Raw genomic sequence first — 25,399 nt, forward strand, 5'->3', positions numbered from 1 at the left:
CATTCACCCTCTTTTCCGTTTCCTTCCTTGTTGTATCTCTCTTTGCATTTAATTTTCTTTCTCTTCCCTTCTTTCAGGATGGCCACCAAGAAAGGAAAGAAGAAAGCAACTTCCAGACCACCAGCAAGAAGAGGAACTAAAAGAGCATTAGTGGCAGAGCCTTCTTCAACCGCAGTCAAGTCCTCAACAAAACGAGTCAAGAGGATAATAAAGGTTGATGAAAAGGAGAAAGCCTTTCCAGCAAAGGACGCTGCGCGATTTTCCAATCGCTACTGTAAGCAGATGTTCCCTATCCTGGTAGAAAGGAACTATAACAATGAATACCTTCTTATCCTCCTGTCCAATATTGCCACCTTTGTTGAGCCGCAAATTGAGCAAAGACAATGGGGTTTCCTACGGAAACAGCTAAGGCAGGTCAATCTTTCTTGGGTAGTTGAGTTCTACTCCAACTTCTACATGCCGATCCTGCAGTCTGTTTATGTCCGGCAAAAGCAAGTCCCCATCACAGAAGAAGCCATTCAGCAAGTTCTGAGTTTTCCTCCTATTCCTGCAGGAATGGACGCTTTTCAAGAAGCCGCCCTTCAGCGCCAGAGATACCAATTTGACAGGGACTCCGTTCTCTGAGTCATCGCTTTACCTGGCAGCCGTTGGATCTACGGATACCACCGTTCCCGCCCTAAGGAAATCTTGGCTTCCGCACTTACCTTGGAGGCTCGCGTATGGGCACAGATCATGTCCCATTACGTCTTTCCGAGCACTCATGAGTCCTCCTTCACTGCAGACATGGCTGTTCTACTATGGTGCATCCTTACAAACCAACCTCTGAATCTCTCAAGACATATCCGGAATGCTATGGAACACGTACAAATTGCGGGCAACCTACCTTTCCCCGCCTTGGTCTCAGATCTTGTCTCAGCAGCCGGACTCTCCTACAGAGCTGGGGACACCAAAGCCATGCTTCCACGGGATGATCAATATGTCCCTAACGGGAAATACCTCAGACTTTTCACAGCCACTACAAGCCAGCCTACTGAGCCAGTTGAAGATATTCCTTCTTCAACACCACAAGCATCTACCACTGAGAAATTGCTCCAACAGCTACTTGAAAGGTTGGATCGGCATGAACAGAAAGCTAAGATGAGAGAGCGTCGTAACAAGCGCCGATTTACATACCTCAAGGAGCTGATCATGGGCAAATTCAAGGACTCAGACACTCCGGACTTCACTTCTTTTACCAGCACCGGGAGCCATGATGGTCCCGACTGTGGAGATACTGCTACCAGCCCACCCCTATTCCTGACAGATGGCACCGAGGACGGTGTAACGCCTTAAGTGTGGGGAGGTCGGTCAGTACCTGACTTCCGGAGGTAAATTCCCTTCTCTGGCACCAATAATTAGGATATTTTAGTTAGATTTTCCTTCTTTTATAGAATAGAATAAATTGCATAGGTTAGAATAGTTGCATGCATGTTCTACTTGATTGAAAAGACAATAAGTTTCTTTTAAAAATCTATCTTTGGAACAAAATTTCACTAATTTTTCAAAATTTTTATGATAAATCTGCTTGAGTTGTATTTGGAACATGATGTTTGAGCTAAAGAACACACAACCTGTGAAAGATTTGAGCCTTTATGTATGGTTACACTATTTAACCATAATCATTTTATTCTTGTGTGTTTACTTCTCTATGATTGTAATCTATATTTTGTTTTATCTTATATGTCCAATATTTATTATATTTACATGCTTGCACATGATTGAGGCCATTATTTATTTAAACTCACTTATCCAAATCAAGCCTACCCTTCTCAATTACCTTTGTTAACCACTTTGAGCCTTTAATTCCCATTTGTTCTATATTTTACCACATTACTAACCTTAAGCTGAAAAACAATTGCATATCCCAAATTGAATCTTTGGTTCACATGGACATGACAACTCAACAAAGTGTCCGTGTTTCATAGCAGTATCTCGCTTACTCTATAAACCTTTTTTACTCCCATGTATCTTGTTTACAGTGTAAACGAGATATGATTAAACAACTATTTCTCACGTATCACGTTTGTAAACGTAATATGTTATCACATATTCGTGTCTTATCTCGTTTATAGTGTAAACGAAATATGACCAAAGTTATATCGTTTACATTATAAACGAGATAAGTCACTTAATGAAAATTCTTAAATACCCTTAAATTAACGTATATTCGTAATTAAAATATTTATTTTATTTATTTAAAAAAATTCTCGTTTCTGTAAGAACGGAGCAAATTGTTGTAAAATAAATAAAAAGATATACTAAATATAAAATAAAGATGTATAAATAGAAGACTCTAATATTAATATAATTAGCTCAATAATAATTCATATAGGTATTTACTAATATTATATGAAGTAATGTGTATATAATTATATAAAAGTGAGATATATACATATATATATTATAAGAGAGATATTGTTCAAAGAAAAAGAGAGAATTATTATTGTGTGCTCGTATTTCTCTCAGAGGCATATTTATACATATATTGAGAGCTTAATTTCAAACTACATTTAATGTTATTCTTCCTTGAAAAAATAAGTTCCTCATAGGAATGAGCATCCACGTCCCACTCTTATCACAACACTCCCCCTTGGATGCCCATTTAGGATTATTGCCTCATTAAAACCTTACTAAAGGAAAATCCTGTGGGAAAAACTTTAGCGAAGGAAAAAGAGTACAATATCCTTTGTGATGGAGACTGCCTCATTAAAAACTTTGTCAAGAAAAACCCAATGAAAAAAACCTGACCAAGGAAAAAAGAGTACAGTCTCCCCCTTTTGTCGACATCATTTAATATTTCGAAATCGGCGCATCCCAATCTCATGTACCAATCTTTCAAAGGAGAATTTTGGGAGTGACTTTGTGAATAAATCTGCTAGATTGTCACTTGAACGGATCTGTTGGACATCAATTGTCCCTTAATTTTGAAGATCATGAGTGAAGAAGAATTTGGGAGAAATATGCTTTGTTCTATCACCTTTAATGTATCCGCCTTTAAGTTGAGCAATGCATGCTATTGTATTATCTTCAAACAGGACAGTTGGAGCTATCTTATGGTCAATCAGGCCACATGATGACATAATATATTTGATCAAACTCTTGAGCCAAAACACTCGCGACTTGCTTCATGAATCGCTAGTATTTCGGCATGATTAAAAGATGTTGCAGCAATCATCTGTTTCGTAGACTTCCAAGATATAGCTGTTCCACCATATGTGAACATGTATTCTGTTTGAGATCTCCCTTTATGTGGATCAGACAAGTATCCAGCATCTGCATAGCCAACTAGTTGTGACTTGGATCCATATGGATAAAGCAATCCCATATCAACCGTTCCATGAAGATATCAAAAGATTTGCTTGATTCAACTCCAATGTCTTCTGGTTGGAGAGGAACTATACCTTGCTAGTAAATTCACCGCGAATGATATGTCAGGTCGCGTATTATTAGCAAGATACATTAGTGCTCCAATGGCACTAAGATATGGTACTTCAGGACCAAGGATATCTTCATTCTCTTCTTTAGGACGAAATTGGTCCTTTTTCACATCCAAAGATCTTACGATCATTGGAGTACTTAATGGATGTGACTTATTCATATAAATTCTTTTCAAGATCTTCTCTATGTATGTTGTTTGATGAATAAAGATCCCATTTTTTATATGCTCGATCTGCAGGCCGAGACAAGATTTAGTCATTCCAAGATCTTTCATCTCAAACTCTTCTTTTAGAGTTTTTATAATTGTTGGAATCTCTTCAGGAGTTCCAATAATATTTAAATCATCAACGTACACAGCAATTATAATAAATCCAGATGCAGATTTCTTTATGAAAACACATGGACAGATATCATCATTCTTAAATCCGTTTTTGGCCAGATACTCAGTAAGATGATTATACCACATTCGTCCAGATTGCTTTAGACCATATAAAAATCTTTGCAATTTAACTGAGTATAACCCTTGCGAATATTCACTGGATGGTTTAGATATCTTTAGTCCTTCAGAGACTTTCATATAGATATCCCGATCTAACGAGCCGTATAAATAGGCTGTTACCACATCCATTAAATGCATATGCAGTTTATGATATGCAGATAAACTAACCAAATAACGCAATGTTATCGCATCTACTACAGGGGAATACGTTTCTTCATAATCTATACCGAACCTTTGTGAAAAACCTTGTGCCACAAGTCGGGCTTTATAGCGCACAACTTCATTTTTCTCATTTTATTTTCTCACAAATACTCATCTGTATCCAACAGGTTTTACATCTTCTGGTGTACGGACTACAGGTCCGAAGACTTCATGTTTTGCAAGTGAGTCTAATTTAGCCTTCATGGCTTCTTTCCATTTTGGCCAATCATTCTTTTGTCGACATTCTTCGACTGATCTTGGCTCAAGATCCTTACTTTCATGCATGATATTCAATGCTACATTATGCGTAAATATTTCATTGACAATTGTCTTATTTCGGTTCCATTTCTCTCCTGTAAAGACATAATTTATCGAGATCTCGTCATTTTTACTATTTTCAGGTACCTAAAAGTCTTCTGGCATTAAAACTATATCAGAATTTTGGACAACTGCAGGTGTCTCTACTGTGTCTTTTTCAACAGGAATAGTATTTACCTCTTTTCTCTTTCGATGATTTTTATCTTTGGAACCGACAGGCCTGCCACGCTTCTGGCGTGTATTTGCTTCAGTGGCTATTTGTCTTACTGGGACATCAATTCGAATTGGGGCATTTTTCGCCCTGCCACGCTTCTGGTGTGAATTTGCTTTAGTGGCTACTTGTCCTACTGGGACATCAATTCGAATTGGGGTATTTTTCGCTGGTATATAAGATTTGGTTATCCTCTTTGTATCAAAAAATGCATCAAGCAATTCATTTGCTATTCTTTGCAAATGTATAATCTTTTGAACTTCTAGTTCACATTGCCCTGATCGAGGATCTAAATGCATCAACGATGATGCATTCCAATTAAGTTCCTTTTCAGGAAGCTTATTCTCTCCCCCTAATGTTGGAAATTTTGATTCATCAAAATGACAATCCGTAAACCGGGCTTTAAATACATCTCCCATTTGTATCTCAAGATACCTCACTATAGAGGGAGAATCATATCCAACATATATCCCCAATTTTCTTTGGGGTCCCATTTTGGTGCGATTAGGTGGTGCAATGGGAACATATATCGCACACCCAAATGTTCTTAAATGGGAGACATTTGGCTGCTGGCCAAAAGCTAATTTTATAGGAGAGAATTGATGGTATTTCGTTGGCCTCAAACGAATAAGTGTTGCGGCATGTAAAATAGCATGCCCCAAACCGAGGTTGGGAGATTTGTTCTCATAAGTAAGGGTCTAGCAATCAATTGGAGGCGTTTAATAAGTGATTTTTCTAACCCATTTTATGTGTGAACATAAGCTACTGAATGTTCAACACTTATTCCATTAGCCATACAATAAGCATCAAAAGCTTAGGAAGTAAATTCACCAGCATTATCAAGACGAATTGCTTTGATTGGATTTTCTGGTAATTGTGCTTTTAATCGAATAATTTGAGCCAATAATCTCGCAAACGCCAGGTTGCGAGAAGACAATAAGCACACATATGACCATCTCGAAGATGCATCTATTAGGACCATAAAATATCTGAAAGATCCACATGGTGGATGAATAGGTCCACATATATCACCTTGAATCATTTCTAGAAATTCAGGGGACTCAAATCCAATCTTTACTGATGATGGCCTTAAAATTAACTTTCCTTGAGAATATGCAGCACAACAAAATTCACTAGTTTTAAGAATCTTCTGGTTCTTTAGTGAATGTCCATGAGAGTTTTCAATAATTTTCCTCATCGTGGTTGTTCTCGGATGACCCAATCTATCATGCCAAGTTATGAATTCATTTGGGCTAGTAAACTTCTGGTTTACAATAGCATGTGATTCAATTGCACTAATCTTGGTATAATATAACCCAGATGAAAGTGAGGGTAACTTTTCTAATATAACCTTTTTATTCGAATAATGAGTTGTGATACATAAGTACTCATGACTTTCCTCATTCATTGTCTCAATATGATATCCATTTCGGCGAATATCTTTGAAACTCAACAAGTTTCTCAAAGACTTGGTAGATAATAGTGCATTATTTATTATAAATTTTGTTCCTCCAAGAAACAAAATTATAGCTCTTCCGGAGCCTTCTATCACATTACCTGAGTCAATAATAGTATTAACATATTATTCTTTTGGCACAAGATGGGCAAAATATATATCACTTTTAAGAATAGTGTGCGAACTTGCACTATCTGTAAGGCAAATATCTTCAGAATATGTCCTTGCCATTTTTCTTTAAAGACAAATGATAATAATAATAATAAAATGAGTAGAAGTACATGCACAGTAAAATTATTCACATGAATACTTAACAAACACATACACATATCAAACTATTTTATCATTGATCAAATAGCCAATGTCCATGTGTCGGCCACATTTCGGACACGACACTCACCGACACATGTTTCTGCTGTGTCCAACCGTGTCTTAATAAAAAATAAAAAAAAAATTTCCGGACACGTTTGAACACACCTAAATATCATCACGTGTCAGTGTGTCTAGTCTTATTCTTAACATATATTCTTGAAATAAATTTAGATATAGTAATATTATTATTTATTAAAATAAAAAATATTTTAAATACTTGATATAATTAAAATAAGACATGAAAAGTAATTAAAAAAATTAATTTATATTTTAATATCAATAAAATATTAAAATATTATTACGATTTATCTAAAAAATACTTTATATTTTATATGTATGCATGTCCCCATGTCTTATAAGATTTTAAAATTTGAGTGTCGACGTGTCCCGTGTCGTGTCATGTCCTGTGTCTGTGTCAATGTCCGTGCATCATAGCGAGATAGAATAGGACAAAAATCAACCCCTTATAAAAGGATTAAAAAATCATTGGTATTCCTCAGAAATCTCTCAATTCTTTTTTCTCTTTTATTTTTCTTCGAAAAACTTAGAAAAAATATCTAATGGTAGTGGTTTCTTTTTTGTTGTGATGGTGTATCCCAACTGTTAGATAAGAAACAGTGATAGCAGGATTATATTTGAGTATGAGAATCCTGCGCTGTTCCGAACTCGAAGAGCAAATTCATAGTCCAAGTTAAAGAGTATGATATTGACGCACGTCGGTGGTGGTGAGAGAAATGAGGTTGGTAGAGTTGGGTATATAGGATGCTAGCAAATGGAGAATGGTGTATTTCGATTTCGCCTATTCTAGTTCGATGGCGATGAACATGTGCGCCTAATATTTGATGTGCACGGCAGAATTATTGTTGAACAAGGGATTGAGCTTTTTGAGGAGGTTCGTGATGTTGGTGGTGGTGGTGTTAGCGGCTCGAATTTTGTACCGGATAACCCTCCACTCGTACCATGACCGTTATACTGTGCTAGTCCAGTGCAGGACATGAACGTTGAGGATGAGGAATCTGACGAAGAGTACATTATCGATAGTCACGAAAGTTGTTCTTCTGACGATGACGACGACGATCAGTTCATACCTGAAACTCCTGTTAGTGGATCAGTTCGATACCTGCTGCCTGCTCTGCGTCCAATTCCAAAGTTATCATCTGTACCCAGTCACTACCATACATTAGATGCAAGTTTGGAAGTCACGCAGGCACCCACCCACTGGCTCCCCGTGTGTGCATAACTCGAGGTGGTACGCAATGTCCTGCAAGGTGATGGTGCACTACCCCATGGCAAGTGGAAAGTGTGGGTCTTCAGACGCCAGTGCCCCACGAATGCAGTGATCAGGGAGTTGTCAAAAACAAAGTCCTTGAGCTGCACCATGTCGTCGAACCCAGCCTACCTCAGGTAAGAGACGATGGCGTCCAGGGGTGCAAGTGTGTGACTAACCTGCCTAAGTAGTAGCAGGCAAGGCCTCTGTTTAAGAGAAAAACTTTTATAAAGATTCAATTCCAAACTAAGTTCATGTCCAAATCTATTCTAACAAATCTAAAATGTAACTCAAATAAACATCACAACATAATAAACAAGATACAAAAACAATACTTAAAAATCCTCTCCGAATTTAAGAAAATATTAACTAACAAAAACATTTAATTAATTAATCAAATAAAAGTAATTACTTATCTAACTTTCACTATGAGTAAATTATACACCTAACTCATGTTACTAACTTGCTAACTAACCTAAACTGTGTTACCTCAATATCATCAAGTCTACTCATGTGTTAAAACACTAACTCTATAAAAGTTCTCGAAATAAAATCGCATACACTTACTAATTTAAATAATAAAGATAACACTAACCTCAAAGTCGATAGCTCTCGCAATGTGTCAACTAGCGTTGAGACGATTGATGACAGGGACCGTTTGTCCGTGCGTGCGTCCCTGCATATCATAATGTTCGGAAAACTAATAAATATCAATAAAACGATGCAAGAAAGTGAGAAATGAGAAAAATGTGGGAGAAATATGGGGTCAAGGGCACTGTGAACGACTTTCATTTATAGTCACTTTCTAAACTTATCTCATTTACAGTGTAAATGAGATAAGGTTCGTGTCATATCACATTTGTAAACGTGATACATTACTACGTGTTCGTGCCTTATCTCTTTTACAGTGTAAACAAAGATATGATTAAACTTATCTCGTTTACATTATAAATAAAATAAGTCACTTAATAAAAATTTGTAAATATCATCAAATTAATATATATTCGTAATTAAAATATTTATTTTATTTATTTAAAAAAATGGACAAAAACGAAGCATTCATATATAAATTTAAAATTTGCTCAATTTATCTCAGCTTGCTAATTAAAAAAATAATTAGATAACAATAATGGATAATTTCATAACTATGAAATTTTCATTATAGTTTAAGATTGACAATGGTCTTAAAATAGAGCAAAAGCCATGAAAGAGAGATCAAATTTGGAGAAGAAGAAAAATTGTTTTGTTCAATGGTGAAGAAAATTTAGGATAGAGGATTTTGTTTATTAATATTTTATAAATTATACAATAATCTATTTTAACAAGGGAAAGTTTTGGAGTACAGTAATTTTTTAAAAAGTTGGTCAATATTTAACTATCAAAAGAAAATTGAATAATCTCGTACCATTGGATTTAATCTCACACCATTAAAAATACTATTAATAGCCAATTGATGGTTACAAAACACAAAAATTACTGGCCCTAGTACTCTTCAATTGACAATAAGTTACTTACAAGTTGATATTATTATAATCAAATGAGAAAAGTACAAATTGATCTCTGACTTTTTAGTTTGTGGATATTTAAGTCCCTGGGAATTTGAAAAATACATTTAAGTCATTGGCCTTTTTAAAATTTGAATACATCGATCTCTGGGTCTAATTTGTCCCATTTTAAAAACTTTTTTACGTGGACATCCGTATCGGCAAGGTCAATATAATGAGTCGCGTTTGATTTTTCCGTTGGGTCTAACAAACTCAAATGAATAATAGGAATCAATGTGTCTAAATTTTGAAAAGGTTGAAAACTTAAATGTATTTTCAAATCTTCAAAAGCTTAAATGTCTGCGGATGAAAATATCAAGGACTTCTTTATCCTTTTCTCTTAAAATATTAATTTTGATTAAATTTAAACAATTCAAATTATTAATTTAATTAGTAATCAGATTAAAATATCAACTAATGAGAAGTTAACTTGTCACAAAAGATAAATTATATATTATTTTATATATATATATATATATATATATATATATATATATATATATATATACTAATACGATAAAAATATGGATAAATAAAAATATGATATTAAACTATATTATCCATATCAACATTTAATTTTCTTTTAAAAAAATATATATTATATTATTACTTTTACAACATTCTTATAATTTAATAAAAATCAGAAAACATGTTTTTATTTAATTTTACAAGAATACCTAAATATATCTTTTTTATATTGGACAAAAATATTTTTTTAATTTTAAATAATTTAAAAACAAAACAAAAATACATCTAAAAAAATTAAAAAAAATATTCTTCATCTCTCTAAATTTTTAATTTCATGATGCTTTCCTTATCCTCCTCTTCTTTTTTACTCTATGTCTCTCCCATTTCTGCTATTAATAGTTTAATACTACTTATTTTAGAGAAATGGGACCTTATAGAATGAATGGTGTAATAGCAGAACGAAGTGGGACGTTGGAATAGATGTAACATGAAAGAGACAAAGAGGATGTAAGAATCCGATAAATAAAAAAAAAAACACTAAAAGACTTAAAAAAAATAGAAAAAAATTTTTTAGATGTTTTTGTTTTATTTTTTAAATTATTTAAAATTTAAAAAGATAAAATTAAAATAAGTTAAATTTTGAAATTTGATTAATTTAAAAAATAATTTTTGTCTAATATAAAAAATTTAGATTTTTTATAAAATTAAATAAAAGGATATTTTTTATTTTTTATTAAATTATAAAATTGTTTTAGTAAACATAATAATATAATATATATTTTTTTAAAAAAAATTAAATACTGGTGTGAATAATATAATTTATTTGTCGTATTTTTATCTGATACGTATAAATTCACGGTGGTAATTCATAGTCATACGAAGCAAACACCAATAAAAAGTATTTAATAAAGGATGTTCCGCACTTTTATTTAATGATCTACAAGAAGGCGGCCACCGTAAGGCTAACAATGGTTTGTTTTCTTTCCTCAATGCTTTTATTTCTTTGACCTACCTACGCACCTTCTTGTTTCGCATCAGATGGCAGAGTCAAACTCAGAGGTGGAGAAAGTAGTACTTGGCAATTTCGTTCAAGATCTCATTTTGACTTCCCAAGAGGTTCAAACAAACTATGTGTACACCGAAGGTGGTGTTGGCTTTCGCGATGCTCTTGATTCCGGGGGTATTCCAGTCATTGACCTTAGCCTCCTCACTTCTCCTTTCGAGCTCACAAAACTCCACCATGCACTCTCCTCTTGGGGTTGCTTTCAGGTATGTCTTCTCTTTCTACAGGATTTCCTCTTCTAATAAAATATCTAATATGGATCAAGTAAGAAAACTATTATTTTTCTCGAGTCTTGTGTAATATGCATCAACTCATTGATTGACGATCAATTCTTAATAAAATTTAGATGAGCTTGAATATTCCGTGTTTTTAGTTTTATTTTTCTACAAGGGATTAAGATGAAAGTGGTTATAAATAAGCTGTATTGATTTAGTTATTTTTTTAATTGAAGCCTATTAGTGTTTTAATTTCATTTTCCTTTGATCTGAAGTGTTTTTAATATTTTGTTTTTTCATTACAATCACTTTTACTTAAATAATTGATGAGATGTTAGTATGTTACTTAACTGATGTACTGAAGCAATTGTCTGCCATGGTTTGAAAATTGATTCTAGAGGGTGAATTTAGAGAGAGAAAAAATAGATGGTTTATTTAGACAAAAGAATGTGATTTGTAGTAGGCATTAATCTGTCAAGGTTCAAAACTTGGTTCTAGAGAGTGAATTTAGAGAGAGAGGAAAAAAGATGGTTTATTTAGAGAAAGAATATAGATTTGTAATAACTAACTTGAATTCATAGAGTTAACTCACTCGTTGTGAGTTCATATTGAATCACATGGAGATATGAGTTCATATCCGATTATATGGAGATAAATAAAGCAAAAAGAAGAAAAAAAAATATAGACATGCAACACATTTTTTAAGAGTTTTGTTAGAAATTAGAAAATACTTTAAGGATATGCTTTAAGATTTTTAATGGAGATATTTTGATATCAATATACGTATTTAAAGGACAATGAATATTAAAATTCAAATTTAAAAGTTAAAAAATTATTATCCAAAGCTATTACTTTAATTTGTTTGCTATGAAAATAAAAAAAAATAAAGATAATATATATAATTATATCTATGATATTTGAAATTATATATAGATTATTACTTTTACGAAAGAATAGGTACTGTTATTTTTTTCAAAATATGAAACATATTCTATTTTTTTTTTAAAATTAGAGTGCATTTAGTTTAAATTTTCGTTTTTTTTTTATATTCAGTTTTTAGGATTTCATAAAAAAAAAAGTAAAAATTAAGTGATGAAAATAAAAAATAGAATTTTATTATTTTATTTTTTTGTTCACAAAATTTTAAAGACAAAAAATTCTAAAATAAAAAATACAATACAAACTAAACTCACTGTGATTACAACAAAATGATTGTTCACAGGCAATTATTTCATTTCTTAAAAACTTGGCCATGTTTCGAAATGGTGCCCATTACTATTAATAGCCACGTTTTCCAAATATAACATGAAAAGTGTGGCCAAAATTATGAACAAACGCCACCATCACTACTTTTTGAACGTGATTTGAAAAAAAGGTACCTACAGGTCATATTTCTTGTAGCCTTGTTATAGAACGGGGGAACAATATCACAATTAATGTAAAAAATGTTATTCAAAAATAGGAGTATATACAATTATAAGTCTTTTTACGCTCCAATCAAAACAATTTGAGAATGCTGTAACAATGGTTTTTTTAGAAATAAATTTAATTTGGGGTAAGGATTTGAAGTTTTAATTCCGCTCCTTAATTATTTTCTTAATTCTTAAATGAGTAAAAATTTAAATGTATATGTTATTTTAAAAAAAAATCAAAAGATAAAATTTTTTAACTTTCTTTATTTGAAAATTAGGAGCATAATTAGGAGAATGAATTAGAATTTCTAATCACTTTTTTTTTTTTGCAAATTTTATCTTGTTTCCAGTATTTGTTGTTTTAGAATAATATAAAATGGTGAAAAACTCAGTTGCAGTCCTTCACGTGAAGTGGATAATTGAGAGTCATTAGATAATTTGACTCTTTGACTAAATTTTCATCTAACGGCTCTTAACTATCAACTTCACGTGAAGTTCACTGCACCTGAGTTTCCACCATATAAAATTTTAAAAATAAAAGATTCTAAAAATAAAAAACTAAACCCATCCGTTTTCATTCTGAAAATGGCAAGTATGATATTCACTTTGATTTGTTCTTTTTTATTTTTTCTTTTGGGTCTAGATGATATTCGCGTTTTATTTACGTGTTTAATAGGCATTGTAATTGTTTTGTGGGATTCAGGCAATAAACCATGGAATGTCAAGCTCTTTTCTTGACAAAGTTAGAGAAGTTTCGAAGCAATTTTTTGAACTTCCAAAAGAAGAAAAAATGATATATGCAAGGGAACCAAATGACATGGAAGGATATGGAAGTGATATTATATATTTCAGAGATCAAAAGCTTGATTGGACAGACAGAATATACCTCAAAGTGCAGCCTGAAGAACAGAGAAACTTCAAAGTCTGGCCAGAAAAACCCAATGATTTCAGGTATATTGTATGTAGAGTTGAAATTAAGATAAAAAATTTAGGTAGATTATCAAAATTTTACTCCCATTCTTGCCTCTCCCAAAGACACCTATACGAACCATAGATAGTGACTCTGAGACAGAAAAAGCAAACCATCATTTCTAGCCATAAAACTTTAAAATGCTGACAAATTTAACTATGAATGAACAAAATTAGTTTTGTATCTACGAAAGATGATTTTTATGTGATAAAATTGTCCAAATGTTAATTTTTTTCACAGGTACAAAATTAGTTTTGTTTATTCATGAGTAGATTTGTTAAATCTATGAATAGAAATGGTAGTTTACTCTACTAAAATTGTTCTTATATACTTTGTTTGGTTGTAATGAGGGATGGGATACAAAATATTTTAGGTAGACATAATTGTCCCTAATTTGAATGGGTGTCATGATGTAGGACAACTGTAATAGAGTATACTGAAAGGCTAAAATTGCTAAATGAAGTGATTTTAAAGGGCATGGCAAAGTCACTGAACTTGGAAGAGTACTCTCTCTTGAAGGAATGCGGAGACAAAGATACAATGCTCTTGAGATTCAATTATTACCCTCCTTGTCCTATGGCGGATCACGTCCTCGGCCTAAAGCCGCACGCCGACGGATCAACTGTTACTTATCTTTTGCAGGATAAAGAAGTTGATGGTCTCCAAGTCCTCAAAGATAATCGTTGGTTCAAAGTTCCCATCATCTCTGATGCTCTCCTAATTAATGTTGGTGATCAAGTAGAGGTAACAACTCACACATCCTATATTCTTTGTTACTATGAATTAGGCAAAGCTTGTTCATGTTTACTAGTAAGTGATTGAGTTAACATAGACGGCTGAACATGGGTGGTAGCTAGAGTGTGCGTCCTTAGAGCATCTATCTTTATTTTGGATCTCACAAAATGATACATTCATATTTATAGGACCAAATGTCATAAATATTAATTTGAGATTAAATGTGAAATTTATTATTCTAATATTTAGTTTCAATTCAATTTAAACTTTATACAAGGTGACAAAATTTAAGTAATTCTCTACTAAAGTGAAACTGTCTCAGCTCTACTCTTATTTCATTTCATCAATGATCTCTCTCTAATGCAAAGTAAAATTTGTAAATAATCCACTTCCTGTACATGTCAAATTTAAAATTCCAAAAGCACTCTATTAGATTGGAGATGCTCTTAGGCTAATTAGTTTGGTTCTTTCACCAGGATAGTCTCTTGGTATCATGTTTGGTTATAATAGATAGGACTTAATCACTTAAAACGAGAAACTTTTAAAGGGGTAAAGTAGGAATATTATAACAAAAGAATGAAGACATGCCAGAACAATTTCATCAATCGGCTAAGGGTTAGTTTGGATATGTTCATACGGCCACATCTGGTTTTAAGAATAGGCTAAGACAAGATACTGAGAATATGACACAGAATAGAGACACAAAAATTAGTATTTTTGTATTTTGTTTGATACTGAACTGAATATAAGATAGAACAAATAATAAAAAATCTAATTTATTTTTATTTTTTTATTCATACAAAATTTAGAATAAAAAATAAAATAATAAAGAATATAATTATAAAAATTTGATAGTGATAATAAAAGAAAAAATAAAAAAATAAGTTGGGTTTCTGTTTAGTATTTCTATGTCGTTCCTATTAGAAATGACACAATATATACTAATTTAGTATCTCACGCATAATGTCTCTCTTTATGTCTCACTTGTCAAATACGGTTTTGTGTCTTTGTGTCTATGTCTTAGCATCCTATCCTTTAGTTATAAACACGCAGCTTAAGTGACTTTTCTTAACTTTTAATTTATGAAAAGTTACGATATTAATGTGTGATACAATTTTCAAAACTAATATGCGATTTTCTAAAAAATTATTTAAAGTGCTTTTATAGAAAATTTAAAAAAAAAAGTGACTTCTTCTGTAATACAAAGGTTTTTTTTATCATTCTTCTTTTAAAATAAGCATTTTTGTGATTAAAAAAACCAAATATAAATGATTTATATATAAAGCTACTTTTAATATAAGTTCTTATGTTTTAAACTCTTTTTATAAGAGCTTAATCAAGTTGTTTATTCAAACTAGTCTTTCTTCTTTCTCAATTCCGGTCCGTCAGACTCTGGAGGGACACAAATTTTTTGTCCCTTCTGTTGTACAGTAGTACGGTACCCAAACTTGAAGGTACATTTGAGTTGTGTTTTTAATTTTTAGTATTTTCTGTTTTTAAAATTTTATGAATAAAAAAATAATAAATAAAAAAATAAAATATCAACCTCTGACCTCGTTTTTTTGTTTACAAAATTTTAAAGACAGAAATAGCTGAAAATGAAAACAGTCCTTGGCAGTTGGCATCCAGCATCAAAAGTATCGAGTCTGCTGTTTTGAGACAATAAAAAATGCAGCTTTGATTCTTAGTTGTATAGTAATTTTTTCTTGCTTGGGGTTCTGTCTTGAAGGTACCGAGTCTTTACACCTACTTGCTGATGGGGTTTTGTATTGGTATAATTTATGATGATGTACTTGCTTGCCTGTTCAGATTTAAGCCTTCTTGATATTTATAAAGAAAAAGTTTAACATAATCTGCTCAACATAATGAACAGATCATGAGTAATGGAATATTTCGTAGCCCAATCCACAGAGTAGTTGTAAATGAAGAAAAGGACAGGCTTACTATAGCTATGTTCTTCACTCCGGATCCAGAAAAAGAGATTGGACCAATTGAGCAGCTAGTGAACGAATCAAGGCCAAAATCATACACACCAGTGAAAAATTATACCGATATCTTCTTCCAGTATTACCAGAAAGGAAAAAGAGCAATTGAAGCTTCCAAGATTCAACTATGTGAAGCTGAATAGTTTTCCTAAATTAAGTCTTACATATAAAGAACAATGACACACAAATTTTGTACCTTTATGGATCTGCGAATTCAAGGTATGTAAAGTTTGATATTCTGGGGTTTGTTTGGAAAGAGTTTTGAGGATGAATGATTTGAATAATGGCTGGATACTTCTTTAATAAATCTCTATATTAAAAGAAAATATCATGCTAAATAATTACTTTATTTAATTCATTGAAAATTAATATTTTTTAGTGGATAATTCTAAAATCAAATGTGATTTCTAGAGGATATTTTGACGTGGCTTGTACCAGAAAACTGAATTTTAGGGAGTAAAATTACGCAGGGTCCATCAGCTACGAAGCAATTATTCTTCAAAAGTAAAGATGGAATTGCTTTAAATTTTGGTTAGAACAAGCGTCTCTAACAATATTGGTGAGGAGTTTGTAGGTGTATAAACTATAAGGTAGCGTTTGTTTTCGGGTGTAGGATACGTAGACATGGACAACACTTGTTTAAAAAGTGTTTGAAAGCAGAAACATGGACAGTGGATATATTGTCTCCGAGACAGTTTTTTATATTTTTGTGTCCACTCTTTCACGAAGGACAATGATGGACACGAGATTTGGAAGAGTGGACACGGACAATTTTATAAATTTTATTTTCTTTCTTTTTTTCCACTATTACCCCTTATTTTTTCTATTGGGTTGTTCAGAGATACTTTTTTCTTCATGTTCTTCCTCTATCTCTTTCTTTTTCAGGTACTCTCTCCTTTCTGTAGAATTTTTTATTGGGGTAGATAATTCTTTTCTTTTTATCGTTTTACTTCAATACCATTTTAACCTTATATTATATTATTTGATTTGTAATAAAAATAATAACAAAAATAATTAATCTTAAAACTTTTGAAAGATAAATATTAGCAAAAGTAAAATTGATATTTTAAAATGTTAAAAAATAATTTATAAATTGTAATTGATTTTATATAATTTAAAGAAAAATCAGTTTTTTATAAAGAAAAATCAGTTTTTAGATAAAAAAAAATAGTTTTTTTAAATAAAAATATATTTTTATATGCAAAAACTAATTGTTTTTTTCATGTAAAAATGGATTTTTTTTTAAAATTAATTTTTTATTTAAAATTAATTTGGCTTATTAACTTAAATAAAAATTTTTATTAATCAAACTCAAATTTATTTTTTTTATTAATCTTAACCATATGTATTCCTACATATTAATAATAAATTTTAAAATAAAATAATTATATTTATAAATTTCATTTTAATATAAATACTAATATATTTTTTTATTAAAATTTTTTGCTTTTTTAAATATTTTTTTTCAAGTTCCGTCTGTACTCCTACGTACTCTTATTTTTTATTAAATTAATTTATATTGATATTTTAGTCATTTCATATAATATTTTAGTTTTGTCCATGTATATCCAAACATAATACTGGACATTACATTAGTGTCTTGTCCATCGTATCCAAACACAATACACAAAAGATAATTTTTAGTGTCTCCGTCCTATTGTCTCCGTTTCAGTATCATGTTCTATCCTGACTCTAAAAACAAACGCAGCCTAAAGTACTTGTTATTGTTGTGGTTTGTCAAGCATTCATTTCAAATTTCATTACTATTAGATAAATATCTTACACAATTGTGGGGAGGAGTAAACCTAAGTATAGAAGTGTGACTAAATTTAAATAAAATTCAGGTTTGTAATTTCTTTAACTTTATCTCTTATTTAATTGTAATTTATATTTTAAAATGGTTTATAAAATACAATTTTTTATAAGTGTTGTGGTCCACTTGTAAGCCCTTGAAAAATATTAGTACACGTCTATTTGCACATTTAATAAGTAGCTTCTGGAAAATTTATTATTATTTTTTAATAATTATGCTATGTATATATTAAAGTCAGCCATTAGTATAAAATATATATTGAAATATGAATACATATTAAAAATAAATTAAACCACATATATATTTATACACAAATATATTAGTAACTGATTTTAGTGTATAAATAATATTCTTAATTTTCTAATATTCAATTCACCATTGTTTTGAGTATTTTATACTTATCAATTAATTTAATTATGATTTTTTTCTGAGTTTATTATTGTAAAATTTATCATTGTTTTTTAATATTCAATTCACTATTGTTTTGAGTATTTTATACTCATCAATTAATGTAAGTATGATTTTTTTTTTGGGTTTATTATTGTAAAATATTTATGTTTATCGTCAATAAATTTTTATGTTTTATTCCTTTATTTTCCTTTACAAAATTGTGTTTACTGTAATAAAATTTCAAATTTTTTATTTAAATTATTTAAATATAATAAAAATGTATAATCTGTAGATTATTTAGGTTTATTTAAAATAGTTCATATCTTGAGTACAATGCTCTAAATCATGTTAAACTCACATTTCGGATATACTATATCCTGAATATGAAACAATTTAACAAAACACAATTCAGATGCTTACAGAATACGCTCAATAATAAATGATCGAATACTGTGTATTCGAGATACATACTTAGTAAAAAAGTCGGCACAATACCCGAGATATATTGAAATACTATATAAAACTTGTGTAGCCAAGATTTTTTTGCTTCAATTTTTCATTTTTTATAGTTTTGGATAATTTTAAAAGCATACATGGCTAGACGAAGGGATTACGTGCAATAAAAAAATATTAACAGGCTAAATGCAACTTTACATGTAGCTAGAGTAGTCTTAATTATATACTATCTTATATGTTAATTAGATGTTTCATATTTATTTGGATGAAATTGGTTGAAAGAATAGAACATTAGAATTTGATATATATTAAAATAATTACATTTTTTATTTGTTATTTTTAATTAAATAATATATTCTTTTATGCAATAAATTAGTTAATGAAACATCCTTAAATTTAATTAAATTATATTATTGAGTAAATAATGTATTCTTTTATGTAATATTTATATGCATTAAATTATTTAATGAGTCATTCTTAAATTTAATTAAGTTATATTTATAATTATTTTATTGTAAAGCAATATTAAACGCAATAGGCAATAAATTTTAGAAAACTAATGAATAGCAGTTGTACAATCATCTTGGTTGCTCTTGGCACATCGTGTGACTTTGGGTCTTCCGCCGCCTGAGGTGCTACTACCTTGGGAGGTTGGGTTCGGACATGCAGTAGAGTTAAGAGATTTCATCTTCGACAACACCTTACTCTCTGTATTTATGGAGTGGTGGAGACCAAAGACCTATAATTTTCACTTTTTGTGAGGCGAGGTCACCATCACACTCCAAGATGTAGCTGCACCAGAGATTTTCAGCAGTTTCATGGACATCCCACAAGGCAGTGAGTTGCGAATTCGCTGGGTGATAGGCCTTCACCCCAACCTGAGAACAAGAACCAGAATTTCGAACTGAAGATGACTTGGCTCAGGAACATAGTGGCCCACATTCCACCAGGGGCTGATGTAGCTACTCTCCGCAAGTATACCATATGTTATTTACTTATATTGATCGAGAGATACTTGTTTACAGACAAGTCAGCCAACCTTGTCTCCCTCAGATGGTTGCCACTTTTGGCGAACTTTGATAGTTGCAGATGGTTGTCATAGAGCTCTAGTTGCATCACATCCAAGTTAAGAGTGTGATAATAGCTTGAAACTTCTGATAACTGTGAAATAGAAAACAGGGAAGGAAGAAGAAATCGAACACCTCCACCAGTTGGTGTATCCGGCATATACTCCCCAGACAACTCATTGTTGTTGGAAGACCCGAAGTCGACAATGAAATCTGAAAGACTCGCTCAAATCTACGTCAGCACTATCCCCCAGATTGACGAAGTGAATTGGCCTCGCTGGGATTGAGACTGTATGGAACATTGAAGAAGATGGCCCAAAGCCACAAAACATGTTATGAACCTCCGCATACAACTCCATCACATGTTGCGGCCATCGCATGTTGCGGCATTAGTCTACATGTACATCAAAAATTATATTGACATGCTTATCAGCTTCAACTTAAAACGTTCTGTTAGTAAAACCTCCACTAAGCAGCGCTGATAAGAATCTATACGCTACTTGGTCAACCTCCTTCGAACTGATTGTCCCTATGTTGCTCAAGATGACATTCTTAAGTGCATCTAGAAAATCAATATTGAAAATATACAGCATCACAGGTGAATTGCACTCAAATATTACTCCCTCATCATCGTTTCTAATGATCCCATTGGAATTAATTACTACAAAAAAAAATTACCAACCATTTTTTGAAAAAAAATAAAGAAAGAATAGATAGAATTAAGATGGATGTGGTATGGTGAATGCTAGAATCAAGAAGTTACTTATATCGGTTTTTTTTATTATATATCTAAAATATAGAGACCCCTATTTTTTTAAGCACATATCTCGGGTACAGTGCCACTATACTTATTATGGCTGTATTTCGAATACAGTGTCTCCGACTTATGCACGAATTTTTGAAATATTTGTATCTCAAATACAGAATACTCGAGTTATGCTTTTATTGATTTTGATTATTCTGTACCCAAAATGAGTAAGGTTTATATAAATGCATAAATACTCTATAGATTTCATATTTTTGTAATATTATATTTAAATAATTTAAATACAAAATATATACTTACTTCCAAAATTTTTCTTAAACAAAGTTGTCTTTAAAATTTTTGTATTTTGTGTATAGAATTTATGTTTTTTTTATGTATTTCTCTTTTTTATTCTTTTTCTTCTTCATAAAATTTTTTAAAAAATAAACATACAAATAAATAAAAAAGAAACCTAAGAAGAAGGAATAAGAAGTAAAGAATGAAAAAAAAATGAGTGAAGTTAGAGATGGCAAAACTCCCTGAGACGGGGGATCCCTGCGGGAACTGCCTCGAATAGGGATCCGACTGTGGGAATTTTTTTCGTGGGGATAGAGATAGGGGGCAAAATTTTCCCGAGTCAAGCGCGGGGACCTGAGCGAGGATCCCCACCCCATCCCCGCTAATCCCTAAAATTCATAAATTTACTGAATTGTCCTTAATAGGTTATTTTTCATATATGTGTTTTAGTCATTTCACACACACACCTCTTAATCCTCATTTGCATAATCCTTCTTCAATTTAGAGATCCCTAACACTGTCCATATTCCATCCAACCTCTCTGCAGTCACTCCCTCGCCACTCTCCCTTCTTACCGCATCGTCACACCTAACGGTGCCATCACCCTCACTGCATCGTGCTCTCTATTTGCGGCGTCCCTTTCAGTAAATATGTCGTTGTGTCCATTTTCCTCTCTGTTGTCGCGTCTTCCACCTCGTCTATTGCTCTGTTCTCTGGCTCGTCGTTGCGTCCCCCCATTACGTCATTTTGAAAGAAGTCACCATCTTGTCGTTTAGATTTTTTGTATAAAATTTTACTATTTTTGTATAGGATGGATACTTGCAGTTCTATTCATATAGAAATTAATAATTAGTTAGAACTATCAGATAAATGGGGAATGGGGTCCCTGCGAGGAATAGGACCCTATAGAAAATGGGTATGGGGAGCAATATTCCCCACGGCGGAGAATAAGGACATGAACAGAGAGCAAATATGAGGAGGGGATGGGAGCAGGGAGTGTAACACCCCAACCTTTGACACGTCATGACTAATGCCAAATGTTCAGGTGCTACTCGTCGTAAGGACCTACTTAGCTCTAGACTCAGATTTCATAAGAAAATGTTATTATAAGCCTTTATCGGTTTAATCGTGAATAAACTATTTATAATCAAACTCAATAAACGTTTATAATCAAACTCAGAAGACATATATTAATCATATAAACATAAGTTTGAGGATACATGCCAATTATCAAAATAACGAGTACTACACCAAGTTATATTACAGAGTCAAAAGTAAAGAAAAATAGTCCCAACCTTCACACGGGTTTCCTAAACTGGAACCGAACTACTAAGACATCCTACCCCTCTAAAAGTACTACAAAAGCGAGGGGAAAGTAATACTAAGATCATCAAAAAGGAGCGAAAGATTCACTGCGACTAACTTTGGAGTGATCTCCGAACATGGTTCTAGAAAGCGGTCCAAAGCGTGCTCCATATGAAGACTCCGCCGTGCACTGGATCCTCATAGCTCAGAAGTTAGAACGAAACTCAAAGAGCTCCTCTGCCGGACCAGTTTGGGGATGGGGAGAAAGAAAGAAAAGAAGGATGAGAACCTAGAGTTCTCAGTAAGATAAAAGGGGAACCTAGGATCTTTATCTCTAAGTTGTCGCAAAACAGAAAAAGAACAAACACAAAGACTCAAGGCACAAACATATATATAACAAGTAAATAGCATGAACAAGAAAGAAAAGGTAGTAAATAATTCACAAGAAGTTCATATGCGCAAACAAGATGATGCATGCCTGTTCCTAGCGCAGGCCATGAGCTCATGCGTCGGTTGTCTACCCGCAACCCGACATTACTCGGAGTGAACCCCGAATATGGTCCCTTTTCTGTATCAATTAGATACCTTGGCATCACGGTTACCCGTGTCAATTAGGCCTCATTATAATAACATTTCAATGTGTATCACAGTAAGGAACAGCGCTATCAATTAGGCGAACATTCCCGCATTAGCAAATCTCAAGCTATCCATTAGGCGGGCAATTTCGCATTAGCAGTTTGGCACAAGGCTCATTCAACATACACTTTTCATAATTTATTACTCGTTTCAATTATCTCTCCCATGCATGGTTTTCTCATTTCCTTTCTCTTTATCGTGCCTCCACATCACCAACACTATAAACCATACATCCGCATCACCGCCTAACTATACATACCTCCGTATCACCGCCTAACTATACATAACTCCGCATCACCCATTAACCTTAAACCTTCTTGGGGACAATTTACGCATTTTTATTTAACTAAGTCCCTGAACTTTTATGAAAATTCAGACATAACCTCCCCTAAAATAGTACTAAAACCACCCTTACGGTTCCCTCAGTTTTAATATCGTTCAAACTTCCCTTAACAATTTACCAGGTAGACATTCTTAACTGGTCATTATACTCTCTTTAGTCTCCTTAGTTATTATAAAACCACGGGTTTAGAAAATAAAATTTGGTTCTGGGGCATTCCTACCATAATTGAAACTTGTACAAATCTTTCAAAAATTCTGCTATCATTGCAGAAAAAAAAAAACAGCAGCGAGCAGAAAACTTGTTAAATTCACTAAAAATCCAACTTTCACCCATTGCCTTTTAAAATTCATGTAATTAAACAAGACTCTTCCAGCTTTCCAGAAAACTAAATTTCAGACTATTACCATGTCACATGTAAAAGTTATGAGGTTAGGAACACAGCCCTGCCTTATACAAATCTGTTTTCAAAATCCAGCAAACAACTCACACTTTTTGCAACATATCTAATTGGTTAAAATGAGTTTTGACATGAAATTTTAACTGAATATTTTAGACACATAAAGCTTGAGCCTGCCGTTGGTTTCAGCCCAAATACTCATTAGAATTATAAATTAAGTGAATTGGAAGTTGGTGCTTCTGCAGTAAAGAAACAGAATTTTCTGCTGAAACCATCAATCTTCAAAAATTCATTTCTCCCAATCTACTTATCAATTAATTCTGAAATTTTTATGAGATATTAAAAACACATGAAAGTTTCATAGAAAAATAATTTCATCTAAAATTATGATCTGGAATGCTCCCAGAAATTCGTTCATTCTGCTGCCAATTATGCAGAAATTGCAGAAATTCTGCATAATGCACTTCCAACAACCTCACATGCCAAATCTTATGTTCAAGCCTAGAAATCATCTAAAATCATAGTTTTACCTTTCTCTTGACTAACTAAAATTTTTAGCATGGTCAGCATAGCTCTAAGAGGTTATACTCATTAATTTACCCCTTTTTACAAACACACATTCATAACTCAAATTCATTTTTCTGCATTTTTATCAAACATAACAATTCATATAACCTAACCATCATTCAAACACATACTAGAGCCTCATTTATCATCAATGAAGCATATAATAGTTTATCTATTCTCATCACAGGTACAGCCACAAGAATAGTAATCTAATTGTCCTAACCCTTACCTCTTTTGAAGTTGGAAAGTCTATATTTACTTCTTTCCGGAATCAGAACCCTAACCGTATGGAATTGGAGCTTTAGCCTCTCTTTCAAGAACGAATGGCCGACCTCACCTCAAGCAAGGGAAGAGTTCTTGCCTACGGTCACTACTGTTCTAGCAAGAATTGGAATTAGAATGGCAGAGGTGGAATAAAAGGGAAGAACAGAATTTGAATCTGAAGAAGAGGAAGAAGGAGAGTTGCTGGTTCTCACCCACCAAAGAAGCTTCGAAGATTCAGAGTGATGAGAGGTGGGGTGCCTTCCTTCTTGCTGCGGATGGCTTCTTTCTTCCTCCTTAGTTTCGTTTTGCTCCCCTTCTCTGTTCTTCTCCTTCGTTTATGCGTGTTTTGGTTCAAAGAAAATGAGAAGTGCTATTAACAAGAGATAGAAGAAAAGAAAATGGGTGAGGCGGTGCATAAGGCTTCGTGGCTTCTCCTCACCTCAACACCGCATCTATGCATGCTTGAAGAGGTGTGACCATGGTTTCAAACGGCGCTGAAAGGAGAAGTGATCAGGGTTAGATGTGTGTAGGGAAAGTTTGGTTCGGTTGAACCGAAAAAAGAAAAAGAAAATCGAAGAAGGAAAAACCGAGTTAATGGTTGGTAACGCTTTTAGGCTAATTTCTCAACTAATTCATTATCTATGCTTTATATTTTCATATATCTAATTCTATGCGCGCCAACGAACGCTGTAAAGAATCAGAAATCATAGGCCTCATGGGATAGGGTGGTTACAGGGAGGCATTCCCGCCCCCACCCTGTCCCGTTGACATCCATAAGTGAAGTAGAGTATATATGCATAATTTAATTAGATTTGACTAATAAAAATATTTGATCACAAAGTATTTGTTAAAAAAAATAAAAATATTATTAGACTTTAATAAAATTAAAATGCCGGTCTAATGTGCAAAATTTTTTAAATAAAACA

At 32.5% G+C, this 25,399-nt stretch overlaps 1 protein-coding gene and 2 long non-coding RNA genes across 3 annotated transcripts; 1 reads left to right on the forward strand and 2 right to left on the reverse strand.

The window, feature by feature from the left end:
• Nucleotides 1-10,712: 10,712 nt before the first annotated feature.
• Nucleotides 10,713-13,527, reverse strand: LOC148547250 (uncharacterized). The gene is made up of 2 exons (XR_015896205.1): nt 13,390-13,527; nt 10,713-11,126 (listed from the first exon to the last, which is right to left on the reverse strand). It is a non-coding gene; the product is annotated as an uncharacterized LOC148547250 (long non-coding RNA).
• LOC107613634 (protein LATERAL BRANCHING OXIDOREDUCTASE 1) lies at nt 10,852-16,519 on the forward strand. Its single transcript, XM_016315730.3, has 4 exons — nt 10,852-11,082; nt 13,207-13,454; nt 13,890-14,217; nt 16,082-16,519. The coding sequence occupies exons 1-4, from the start codon at nt 10,852-10,854 to the stop codon at nt 16,334-16,336; spliced, it is 1,062 nt and encodes a 353-aa protein (XP_016171216.1). The 3' UTR covers nt 16,337-16,519.
• Nucleotides 16,520-22,130: 5,611 nt separating this feature from the next.
• LOC107613635 (uncharacterized) lies at nt 22,131-24,978 on the reverse strand. Its single transcript, XR_001614101.3, has 3 exons — nt 24,686-24,978; nt 24,439-24,582; nt 22,131-22,503 (listed from the first exon to the last, which is right to left on the reverse strand). It is a non-coding gene; the product is annotated as an uncharacterized LOC107613635 (long non-coding RNA).
• Between the last annotated feature and the right edge of the window lie 421 nt (nt 24,979-25,399).

This window comes from Arachis ipaensis, chromosome B8 (genome assembly GCF_059453495.1).
Source record: "Arachis ipaensis isolate K30076 ecotype BB chromosome B8, ASM5945349v1, whole genome shotgun sequence".
NCBI classification, from domain to species: Eukaryota; Viridiplantae; Streptophyta; class Magnoliopsida; order Fabales; family Fabaceae; genus Arachis; species Arachis ipaensis.

Bases quoted from the DNA above. Each gene is read 5' to 3' on its own strand.
- LOC107613634 (XM_016315730.3), top strand. From the start codon at position 10,852: ATGGCAGAGTCAAACTCAGAGGTGGAGAAAGTAGTACTTGGCAATTTC. The intron at 11,083-13,206 runs GTATGTCTTCTC...TGTGGGATTCAG, and splicing joins CCTCTTGGGGTTGCTTTCAG to GCAATAAACCATGGAATGTC. The intron at 13,455-13,889 runs GTATATTGTATG...GTCATGATGTAG, and splicing joins GAAAAACCCAATGATTTCAG to GACAACTGTAATAGAGTATA.